The sequence below is a fragment of the Eumetopias jubatus genome, unplaced genomic scaffold (assembly GCF_037043125.1).
Source record: "Eumetopias jubatus isolate StellerSeaLion01/CBP00866 unplaced genomic scaffold, mEumJub1_p1.0 scaffold_11, whole genome shotgun sequence".
Lineage (NCBI taxonomy): Eukaryota > Metazoa > Chordata > Mammalia > Carnivora > Otariidae > Eumetopias > Eumetopias jubatus.
This window is the reverse complement of record NW_028274817.1, coordinates 39457397-39469219: the sequence shown is the minus strand read 5'-3', so window position 1 is coordinate 39469219 and position 11823 is coordinate 39457397. Positions and strand designations below refer to the sequence as shown.

Here is an 11823-nt window from a genome sequence, read left to right as displayed (position 1 = left end):
AATCTGTGTCAATAGAAAACTTGAAACCTTAATAATAACAGAACTGCCAATCAGGGCTAGTTTACTATTAATGAACTGGATAAACTTAATTAAATAAGAATGATACTGAAAGTGCTGAGATGACTACTATAATGCTATAGTTAAATTACTTAAAATATTCAATCTATTAACTTTTTCCCACAAACATAATGTTTTTCATAGGCAAGTGTCCTCTTGGTAGTGATAGCAACATTTTTAAACATTTAAAACTCTCTTCAAGTAGTCATGTTTTTCATTTATAACAATTTTCTTATAAAAACATGTTGCTTTTAAAATGTGGAATAGCTGTAATCACTTTATTTTATGATAGTATCTTAATTAAAAATACTACTATTTTAGCTTGGGCTATATGTGTCAGGGTTTTTCTCCAGGTGCTTATATTGATCTGGAATTGTAATGTAAAAAGCAATGCAAACTTAGGCTAGTACTTCATGAAATGTCTCTCTAGGCTACATTAAGTTGATAGAACAAGATTAAAGCAAAATACTCATTTTAACAATTTCTTGTTTTTAAAAATTAGGCTAAATGTACTTCATGTGAGTGTTGAGCATAGTTTATCAGAGAATATGGACTGGACTGGATTGATTGGTATATCAATGACACCAATTTGACATAAGATTATAGCCATAAGATTCTTTATAAAAATGCTGTATAACTATTTCTCAAAATTATGGGATTTTCAAAAGCAGAGTATATAAATTATCATACTATTTGAAAATGATAGAGTAAGTCACACAAAAATTGGTAATTGATCTTTGTGTATGAATTAGTCTGCAGAAATCAGTCTGTAGAAAATGTTTTCCAATGTCAACTTTGAAAATTGAGTTTACATTTTACCTAAATGGGCTAAAATTACATTAGGTAAACTAAAATTTGTCCATATAGCTATAAATTTTGTGAACGCATTTTCTTGGTGTTTGAAAAAGAATTGGGGGGGGGGAGAATTCCAGGTGCCTTAATATAAAGTTTGAAGCTTTCATCCACCAAAGTAAAATAGAGCTACTTAAAAATGCACTTTATTTGTATTCTGTGTGGCTTATCTTGGTTTTAAAGTTGTGTTTCCAGTGCAAATTCCAGCAGAATTTAGGCAAAAGCTGAACAGACACGTATTTTTGTTTGCTAAATGTAGAATGGACAAAACCATTGCATTCTTGTACACTGATTTGAAATGCTGTAAATATTTCCCGATTTGTATTGATTCTCTTTAAATATAAAATGTAAATAAAATATTCCAATAAAAGTTTTTGTCTGGTGTTTAGTTCAGTTAGCCTATACTAACTTTTCACATATGCTTGGATTTGGGAGGGAAAAAATGGTTGATATAAATGGTCATTGATATATTTGATGAATAAAAACTAAAACTTTGAGATATATATTTATACATTTCATTTCATAAAGAGGAATTGCTATCATTGTAATATAACTGAACTACCATGAATTATTTTTCAGTGTCAGGTAAATAATGAGCTTGACCACTGATAAGCTTAGAAAAACACATTGATGCCAGTCCATCTTTATACTACCCAAGACATAAAACCATTTTATTACTTTAAAATTTCTTTTCCTTCAGCCTTCTCTTTGGCAATATGGTTGCTGGGATGCTGTTAGTGAGTTAAGTGCATATCTCTTTTTTGTCAAACATGGGAGGAATAAATGTGCTTGGGACACCTCAGAGCCATGATTTTCAAACCAGGGTACACATATGTCTTATGAGGCAATATGCCAGGTATACGTGTGTGATGCCACACAATAAACTTGACCTATATTCTTATTTCTTGTTTTGTGCGGGGTTCTTTTTGGGGTGGAATTTATAATTTTTAAAATTGTCAACATCTGTATTGAAGTATAATTAACATACCAAAAAATTGCCCATTATAAATGTACAGTTCCACAATGTTTAGCAAATGTATAGAGTTGTGCAACTGTCATGGCAATCCAGTTTTAGAACATTCTAACTCCAAAAAGTTCCCTCATACCCATTTGCAGTCAATTTTTGCTCCATTCCCAGACTCAGGCAACCACCAATCTGCTTTCTATCTCTATAGATTTGCTTATTCTGGATATTCGTATAAATGGAACCATGCAGTATGTGTGTGGTCTTCTGTGACTGGTTTCTTCCACTTAGCATATTTTCAAGGCTCATTCATGTTTGAGGCATGCATCAGCACCTACCTCATTCCTTTTCATCAATGAATGATATTCCATTGTATGAATATTCCACATTTGGTTATCCATCAGTTAATGAACACTTGGATTTTTCCCACTTTTATCCACTATGGATAATGCTGTTATGAATATGTGCAAGTCTTTGTGTAGATGTATGTTTTCAATTCTCTTCAGCATATACAAAGAGGAATTCCATATCACTTGTGAATTTTTTTTTTTGAGAACAGATCATTTGAGCAACAGACTTTATATTACTCTCACATAATAATCAAAATATAAACTGATTCCTTTAACAGTGGCAGGAGAAATATATGTACAAGGAGTCTCCAACTTAAGGAGGGGTTTTCAGAGAGTTCATCTATAGGTTTAGCAGAAGTTAATTTGTATTATATTACAAATAATAATAATGGTTCCCAGGCATTTAAAGACACAGTTGGAATGCTAGGAACACTCCTTTCCCCCACCCCCATCTAGTTTTCATTTACTAAGTATTTTAATTAAACTCTGTAACATCCGGAGAAATTTTATCACCCTAGGCTGTAACAAATAATTGCCTCTTCTGTTCAGAGTGAGTGAATTTTAAATATGTTTTTAAACATTAAAAAATATAAAAATTTATATTTACATACTACGTTAAGAAATTGATTACAGTGGACACTTTGACCTCCAGAGATTCATTGTCCTCTACCTTAGAGCTAATTTGGTGTAAAGATTTAAAAATACTCCCCACTAGCTTTTTTTCTCCAAAAACATCATGAATGTGAGATACTTGTGGACATACCTAGATTTTGATGGTTAGAGAATAGTATATATAAATAGGGTTTAGCATGGATAGTGGCAATTTCTCCTTCAATCAATACCCCAATTCTCAACCACTGCCTTAGAAAAATTTAATGGGCATGTCCTGATACAAACTTTTTTAAAAAGCAATTCAGTCATCTAAAAATCTTTAACAAGGCTTATTTTTAAAAGATGCCTATGTAGGTCTTAATGGAAACATGATTAATCGCCCCCAAGTTGTTGTAGAGTTTGATTTTCAAATATCTAATTTGCTTAAATCAATGCACCTAAAATTTTAATGTGCCTACAAATTACCTAGGGATCTTGTTAAAATGCACATTCTGATTCAGCAGGTCTGGGATGGGGTCTGAGATTCTGAGTTTCTAGCAAGTTCTTGGGTGACACAGATGTTGCTGGACCAGAGTCCGGATTTTGAGCAGCAAACCTTTAAATGGTTCTCCTCCAGCAGTGCTCCGCCTGTTTTGAATCTTACTGTTTCTCAACCTGCCGTAGGCTGTAAAGTGTCAACTAAGCTTGTGAAACTCCTTTCAAATAAGAATCCAGTAGAATCTTTGACAGCCTCAGTTTTTCCATGGCATAGGGTTTGGAATTGCTATTTAGGGTTTTCAAGTACCTTTTCTTTCTTTCTTTTAAGATTTTATTTATTTATTTGAGAGAGGTGGGGGGAGAGCACAGAGGGAGAAGCAGACTCTCCACTGAGCAGAGAGCCCGATGTGGGGCTCAATCCCAGGACCCTGAGATCTTGACTGGAGCCGAAGGCAGACGCTTAACTGCCTGAGCCACCCAGGTGCCCCTCTAGTATCTTTTCATATAGGTGTCTTAGGCCATGATTTAGAAGGCTGAGTCAGCTGAAAGATTGACTGCTAGATAAATGAGGTTATTATCTCTGCATGGTATAACATTATGTCCATAAATATGTGGCTTGGATAAACCAGAAAACAAGAATGGAAGCAGACAGATGAGGTGAGATGCTATTAGAGTGTAGGCGGAAAGTGATGTGAGGCTAATCTGAAGTAGTAATAGGATGGGATGGACTTTTGAAAAAAAAGTAGAGGTGAGTAGATGAGTGTGTGAGTGTGTGTGAGGCAATGAAGGTGGTGAGAGTAAGAAGTTCAAGATTATTCCAAGGTTCTTAGCTTGATCATCTTGATAAACAGTGGTGTTCTGAACTATGAGAACCTAGAAGGATAAATAACTTTGGGCAGGGGAAATATTGGAGAATTAAGTTTGGCTTTGGACACATATTTGAGGTATCTACAAACCATATGCATAGGTGGTATAGTGTCATGTTTTGTAGTCAGACAGATCTAGGTTCAAACCCCAACTCTGCTACTTATTTAGCTGTGTGATCTTAGGCAAGTTATTTAAATTTTCTGAGACTGCTGTTCATCTATAAAGTAAGGATGTAAAAATGTGCAAGTTTATTAATAAAGATTAAATCAATATTATACAGAGGAACTATCCAGTTCCGGACAGCCCTTGTCACAGTTGTAACCATTAAGGATATTGGGAAAGAATGTGGTTTATTGAGGAAGAAAATTAAAAGGAGAAGGAAAGGTAAAAGGGGCACCTTACATCTCTGCTACATTTACCAATCTTTTACCAGGAACATGAGAAATTCTCTTCCTTAGTATACATCCAAATTGGGATGGCTTTCCCCAAAGATACATTGCAGTTTGGGCTCTGGGAAGAGTGTCTCTTCCCATCTTCTCCAGAAAGCTGCCTTGGGACTATTTACCACCTTTTAGCAGTAGAGAATCCCAAATTGACCCTTTTCTCATCCCCAAGAAAAAAATCCCTGCTGTAGCACACGCCTGCCTCCCTTGAGCTGGCCCACATCTTGCGAGGTGTAAGCCAGAGACACTCCTCCAAGGCACAGATCTTTGGCTCCTGGTTGTGCCCCACCCCATTTTTTTTTTTTTTTAGTGAAATGGCCTTGAGGCTTTATTCTCAAAAGAGCATACCAAGAGCTCCTTTTTTTTTTTTTGTACATTGCCCCCCAACTCTGTCTTCTCGAACAAAACCGTTTTTGCGTTCAGTGCACTCTTTAATTCTGGCGGTCTCAGTTATCGAAATAAATAAAAACATCCCTCAAATAAGTCCTCACTGCGAGGTCATACAAATCACTGACTTCATTCACCTTAGTGTTTAAGCAGATGCCAAGGGTACAAAGAGGTGAAGGCTACCCTGAAAGGGATTTTTTTTTCCTTAAAGAGTTCAATAAAAGGGAAAAAAATGCTCATAAATTGTTTAGATCCTGAAAAGGAAAGTCGGAGAAGACATTTTGTGTGGCTGATTGCAATAGTTAAATAAACAGATTGGGGTGGCAGTGGCGGGAGGGAGGCGCCCATGGCGTGAAGAAAATCCTGTGGCTTTTGGAGATTTTATAGTCTTCCTGTATGGGCAGAAAGAAACTGAATCTAAGAAGATTTTGAATTAGACAAGGAATTGTATCAGACTCCACTTAATCGCGTGACCTTGGGTAAGTCACCTCACCCGTCTGTGCTCTTGTTTATTTATGTGCAAAGTGGGAAATAATATCCACTTCGCAAGACCTCTGTGAGAATTACGTGAGATAATGTATATGAATTCGCTTTAGTACAAAGTAAGAGCTCATTAAATGTCAGTGCTGCTACTGCAGCTTCCCAGAATGGGCCGTTCGTTACTCCAAAATTCCAGAAACTTTGTTTTCTACAGTTTATCACCGTCGGCTGTAAACGGATGAGAAGAAACAACACATTTATACCTGGGGCTCACTTATTTGAACAAAAAACCGCTTTAAACTTTAAATAGGCAAAATACACTTAAGTGGTGGCGGGACGCGCTTTGAAAGCACCCCCACCCCGTTCTCATCCCAGTGGATTGTGGAAATTGTAGTCCCTGGCTCTCGTTGTTTGGGCACAGAAAAGCGAGTAGGAAACTACAACTCCCAGGAGGCAAAGAAGCGGGACTATTTCCCAGTCGGGCGGTAGAGCTGTAGGAGGGAATTGGCAATCTCGCTGCCTACGTGGGAGAGAAGGGAGGGTTGGGGGAAGCGTGGAAAACCTGAACCCAAGCCGCTGCAGCCTGAGGAAGATTTGGTGGGAGGAGAAGTAGAGGGAAATAGACGGGTGGAGGAGGAGGTGAGAAGGGCATCTGGGTCGCTGCTGCTGGGCGGCACAAAGTTCGCGATGTGGCTAAAGCCTGAGGAAGTGCTCCTGAAAAATGCGCTGAAGCTGTGGCTGATGGAAAGGTCCAACGACTACTTCGTGCTGCAGCGGCGTCGGGGCTACGGTGAGGAAGGCGGAGGGGGTCTCACAGGTAAGCTGCGGCCACCCGCACCCACCCCGGGGCCGTGCTCGCTGCCACTTAAAAGGCGGTGAGGGAAAACAGTTACTCGTCGCCACCCGCCGCTCGATTCTAAACCCCTGGCGGAGGGGCTGGGGTTCTTCTCCCGCCACCACATTTCCGTTGCCCTCCCTGAGTCCTGAGAATGTCTCACCGGGCGAGCAGCTGCTCTTTGGGTGGCAGGAGGAAAGGTTGGAGGGGTCCTTTCTGAGGCGGAGGAACAATCAGAGGCAGAGGACGGGTTCTTGGGCAAAGTACCTGCCCGGTCCCTTCCCACGGGGGCGGGGGCTGATGACGAGTGTTAGTCCTCGACAGGTAGCTTTGAAGCTGGTGACAGGGGCCAGTTCGCAGTTGTGGACTTAACTTTTTTCACAAAATCCCCTATCGATAATCACCATCCTGGGGAATGCGGGATGTGTGTGTGTGTGTGTCTGTGTGTCTGTGTGTGGGGGGGCGGGGAGGATGGTGAGGAGAAAGGGAGGAGCCCCAGTCACATCCTGAGGGATGGGCTTCAAATGAGAGATTAGGAAGCGGGGTGGGGGGAGCAGATCGGAGTGGGGGGAGGGCGAGGGATAGGTCTCAGAATTGCTGACCTCTCCCAATTTAGCATCTTTTACTTTGTCACCCCGTTTTCAGTCCTTGGGATCTTATTTCAGAGTAACCGTCGTAATTCGTTTCCCTCTCGAGGGTTTGGCGCTGCCCTTTCTTTCAAAGCCATGATTGTTACCAAACCCGTGAAACAAATGAAGTTTAACTCTGGCCGCCTAATCCATCCTGCCTTCAGTGATTTGATTTGCAAATCCAGAACTGTCCCTTGGTCAAGTGTTGAAAGCCTCCAGAGAATTTTGAGACCTCCCGTCTGGGGCGGGGGCATTCAAACTTTTGGACACTGGGGCACGCAGAGCTCTTTTTCGTGACAATTTGCAGTTTGGTATGGTGGCCTTGAAGTGGTGGGCCAGACTTCATTTAGGCAGCGTGATGTAGCGGAAAGAGGGAAGAGCACAAAAACCTGCGTTTTAGTCCTACACTCATGTCTTGTTGAATGGCATTCGACAAATTCTTTAACTTATTCAACCATAAACGTCTGCTCTGTGCCACATGGAATGCTAGTGTACAAAGACAATTAAGATTCACTTCCCCCCCCCCAAAAAAAAAGATTCACTTCCCCGCCATTGAATTAATTGCTCATAACCTGGATAAGGGGGGAGAGGATCGGGTTAGGGGGAAGTAACCAGTAAACCAGGCAAATTATAATTATAACCAGTAACTAGTAAATCAGGCAAATTAGAATTAGAACCAAATAACTGAAAGGTTGTGTAAAGATTCATGCAGGAGATGGCATGGCTTTTCCTCTTCTGTGAAATGGTATCTACCTCACAGAGGTGAGAGGATAAAATAGGTGCCAAATCAATGTATGTTGTTAAGATGCTGATAAATGTGCACTGTTCTTTCCTCTTTTTCAAGCCCCCCCCCCCCCAGGGTGGAGATAATTCTGAGGTTCTGCAGCACTTTTTTTTTTTTTTATTTTGCAACACCTCTTCATCTCATCCAGCATCTGAAAAGGTATTCTTGAAAATATGGCAACAAAAATTGCCTCATTAAACTTCACATTTTGTCATTTTCTGATTTTTAAAAATTACAAGTGTTATTTTGCAGAGGAGCCTTTCCATTTAATAGATGCATATATTTTCCAGATTAACATTTGAGAATCAGTCTTGATAAATACCAAGTGACATAATTTACCCTCTTTAGTCCATGGAGGACAGGTCAGAGTATATTTAAAGTAGATCTTATAGCCCTGTGTTACAGCATAATATTTTGGTTCCCCATTTTATTTGACCAGAATTTTGATGGTGCTCTTGTCCACATTACCAAAGAAGTATATTTCACTTTGTACAACTGTGTTCCTGGAAAATAATAGGTAAATCAAATTCTTGAGAACCAGATCAGTGTAATGTAGTATGAAATAGTTTTTCACTTCTTGCAAATTTCCTTTAAATAATCATTCCTTGTTTTCTGTTTTTAGTTTTTCATTTGACATATTTTCTTAAAACATGGACCAGTTGCACCAGTTTCTCTATTCCACCCACTCCCATGTACTCTTCAAACGCATATCTGTAGAATAAGAGATTTGTCCGCAGAAATAAACCAAGATTTCTATCGCACATGTATGTTGAGAATAGCCATAACCCCATATTGTGGTCAGTGTGTCTGTCTGCATGATCAGTTTACCTGTGGTATGTTCAAAATGCTTGAAATTTCCACATGAGTGCTGCCACTATATTACATGTAAATTAAGCAAAATGGGTCAGAAAGGAGCAGAGGTGTTTTTAAGCTTTGTTTGGTTCTTTTGGGTCCAGAAGAAAAGTGTGTGCTGAGTTTCATAACTGCTCAGTTACTCTATTCTGACTTAAATTTGTGAAGCCAAGAGCTTTGCTATGCTTTACCGCAAATCCACATTTGGATTAGCTCTCACAGGAGTTTGGGTGCCAGCATAAGCTTGCCTTTGTCCATTTTGTTTGCTGAAATCCAATGTTATGTGCTACCCTTTTAAATGATTCCATTATACATTTTGTTTAATGAGGAAGAGATAATAACCACCTAGAAATGTTAATAGTTGTACTTTCTTTAAGATTTTATTCCTTTGCCATGTGATAATTGGCAATAACCACCAGCAATGTAATGACTTGAGCTGTGGATTTGAAGTTAGTTGACTCTGTTTTTTTTTCTAATAATGGAATTGGGGCAACAGAGAACCCTAGGGTGGTTATAACAGGAGACTAATTTGTAAGTTAGAATTCTGAGGTCCTTTTCTAAATGAAACACATCTAAGGGATATCTTGTAGATTACCTATCACTTGCCTAATTTATCTTACTTAATTGTCCTGGTTCACAGCAGGGTAAGATGTCTTGTGGATATTTTTGTTATACATAAAGGTTATTTTATAGATAAAGTAATTTTCTTTCATTTAGGAAGAAATTCACCCTTCTGGATTTTTGCAGTTACCTTACATTATCCCTTGATCATCCTGGCTGATAAGGGTAATGACTTTCCTGTGGCATCTAAATTTAGCACCTGGCTTTATGTAATTGAAAATAATTTATGCATATTTGGCTTATTAAGCACAAATCAACAATTTGCTCTGCTTGATAGATTGGAGCTACTACATGAGTGGAATTATGGGGCTACATTCTGGTGTATGGGACTTAGGAAGACCTATCAATCAGGAAGCTTTAATTTAGATTATTTGTTGAGACTATTTTATTCTTGAATATTCCATATCTGAAAAATGTAAGCAGGTTCTTGTGTGTTACATTGACAGTCTCCCTCAGTAGACCTTGTTTGAGGGTTGTAGAACAATACTAAAAAGTAAAATTTATTAAAATGGAGAAGTTTTAGACATTCTGTTTTCTTATCTCCTCTTTCATCTTGGCACCATTATTTTGAAATTAAATCATATGTAAAAACTAGAACATAATAACGTTTTAAATAAGCTTTCCATTTCAAAATGTTTTATGATTTTTTTAAAGATTTTATTTATTTATTTGACAGAGAGAGAGAGAGCACAAGCAAGGGGAGTGGCAGGCAGAGGCAGAGGGAGAAGCAGGCTCCCCGCAGAGGAGGGGGAGCCCGACACGGGACTCAATCCCAGGGTCCTGGGATCATGACCTGAGCCGAAGGCAGTCCCTTAACCCAACTGAGCCACCCAGGCGCCCCAAAATGTTTTATGATATTTATATAAACTTAACAAATCACCATGTAAATGATTCATCATAATTATACACATACATAATAAACAATAAAGTAGCCTTTTAAAGAATTTCTTAATGACCATCCCTCAAAAATATAAGGCTTTCTCTCTTTTTTCCCCACTCCCAACTCAAGGAGTCCAACTCTGAAAATGTTTTCATTTTTTTCTTAGCAAAATATGCCTGCATTCCATGTTCACAAAGGAACTATCTGATAAAATTTTTGGCTTCCCAGGTACCTTATTACTGGGACTGGAGTACCCAAATGGTGGCCATGATATCACATTTTAGATAAGGAAATATCAAATCCCCCCCTACACACACTGTAAATTAATAAATATCATTTTGACTTATTGAAGAGAAAATCCCATAGGGCAAACTTCGGGAGGACAAATCACGCTGTGTGCTTCCCTCCTTTACTCCCTCCTTGGAACATTTTGATCCATGTGAAATCAAGTAAAAAATTATAGTTGACCCTTGAACAATGTGGAGGTCAGGCATACCAGTCCCCCTATCCCCACCCTGCCATGTGCAGTCACAAATCCACATATAAATTTTGACTCTCCCAAAATTTAACTACTCACACCCTACCATTGAGGGAAGCCTTACCAATAACATAAAGAGTCAATTAGCACATATTTTGTGTATTATATACTGTATTCTTACAATAAAGTAAACTAGAGAAAAGAGAGTGTTAAAGAAATCATAAGAAAGAATAAATACATTTATATTACTGCACTGTATGTGTGGGAAAAAATCCACGTATAAGTGGACCTGCACAGTTCAAGCCCATGTTATTCAAGGGTCAAGTGTACTTTATTATTTTTTTTCAAGTGTACTTTAAAGATGGCTAAAATTAACAACATAGGAAGCAACAGATATTGTCAAGGATGTGGAGAAAGGGGAACCCTTTTGTGCTGTTGGTAGGAATGCAAACTGGTGCAGCCACTCTGGAAAACAGTATGGAGGTTCCTCAAAAAGTTAAAAATAAAACTACCCTAATATCCAGCAGTTGCACTACCAGGTATTTACCCAAAGGATACAAAAATACTGATTCAAAGGGGCACGTGCACCCTGATGTTTATAGCAGCATTATCAACAATAGCCAAATAATGGAAAGAGTCCAAATGTCCACCATCAATTGATGAATGGATGGAGAAGTTGTGACGTGTGTGTGTGTGTGTAAAATGGAATATTACTCAGCCATAAAAAGAATGAAATTTTGCCATTGCAGTGATGTGGATGGAGCTAGAGAGTATTATGCTAAGCAAAATAAGTCAGCCCGAGAAAGACAAATACCATATGATTTCACTCATACGTGGAATTTAAAAAACAAAACAGATGAACATAGGGGAAAAAAAGAGAGAGGCAAACACAAGAAACAGACAACTATAGAGAACTAACTAAGGGTTGCTGGAGGGGAGGTGAACAGGGGTGTGGGTTAAATGGGTGATGGGTATTAAGGAGGGCACTTGTTGTGATAAGCACTGGGTGTTGTATGTAAGTAATGAATCACTGAATTCTACACCTGAAACTAATATTGCACTGTATCTTAACTCGCTGAAATTTAAATAAAAACTTGAAACTACAAAAAATAAAATAAAGTAGAAAAATAAAGATCTTTTTAAAATAATTATCTAATTCCAGTATACTTAACATACAGTGTTATATTAGTTTTAGGTGTACAATATAGTGATTCACCAATTCTGTACATTACTCAGTGCTCATCACAATAAGTGT

At 38.5% G+C, this 11823-nt stretch overlaps 1 protein-coding gene across 2 annotated transcripts in view; it reads left to right on the top strand.

Annotated features, from left to right (window-relative positions):
• Nucleotides 1-6176: 6176 nt before the first annotated feature.
• TBC1D8B (TBC1 domain family member 8B) overlaps nucleotides 6177-11823 on the top strand; it is a 53769-nt gene continuing 48122 nt past the window's right edge. For both annotated transcript variants that reach the window (XM_088028954.1, XM_028089744.2), the window contains exon 1: nucleotides 6177-6306. In XM_088028954.1, the coding sequence (XP_087885080.1) occupies nucleotides 6177-6306 (130 nt within the window). The remainder of the gene's footprint in view (nucleotides 6307-11823) is intronic.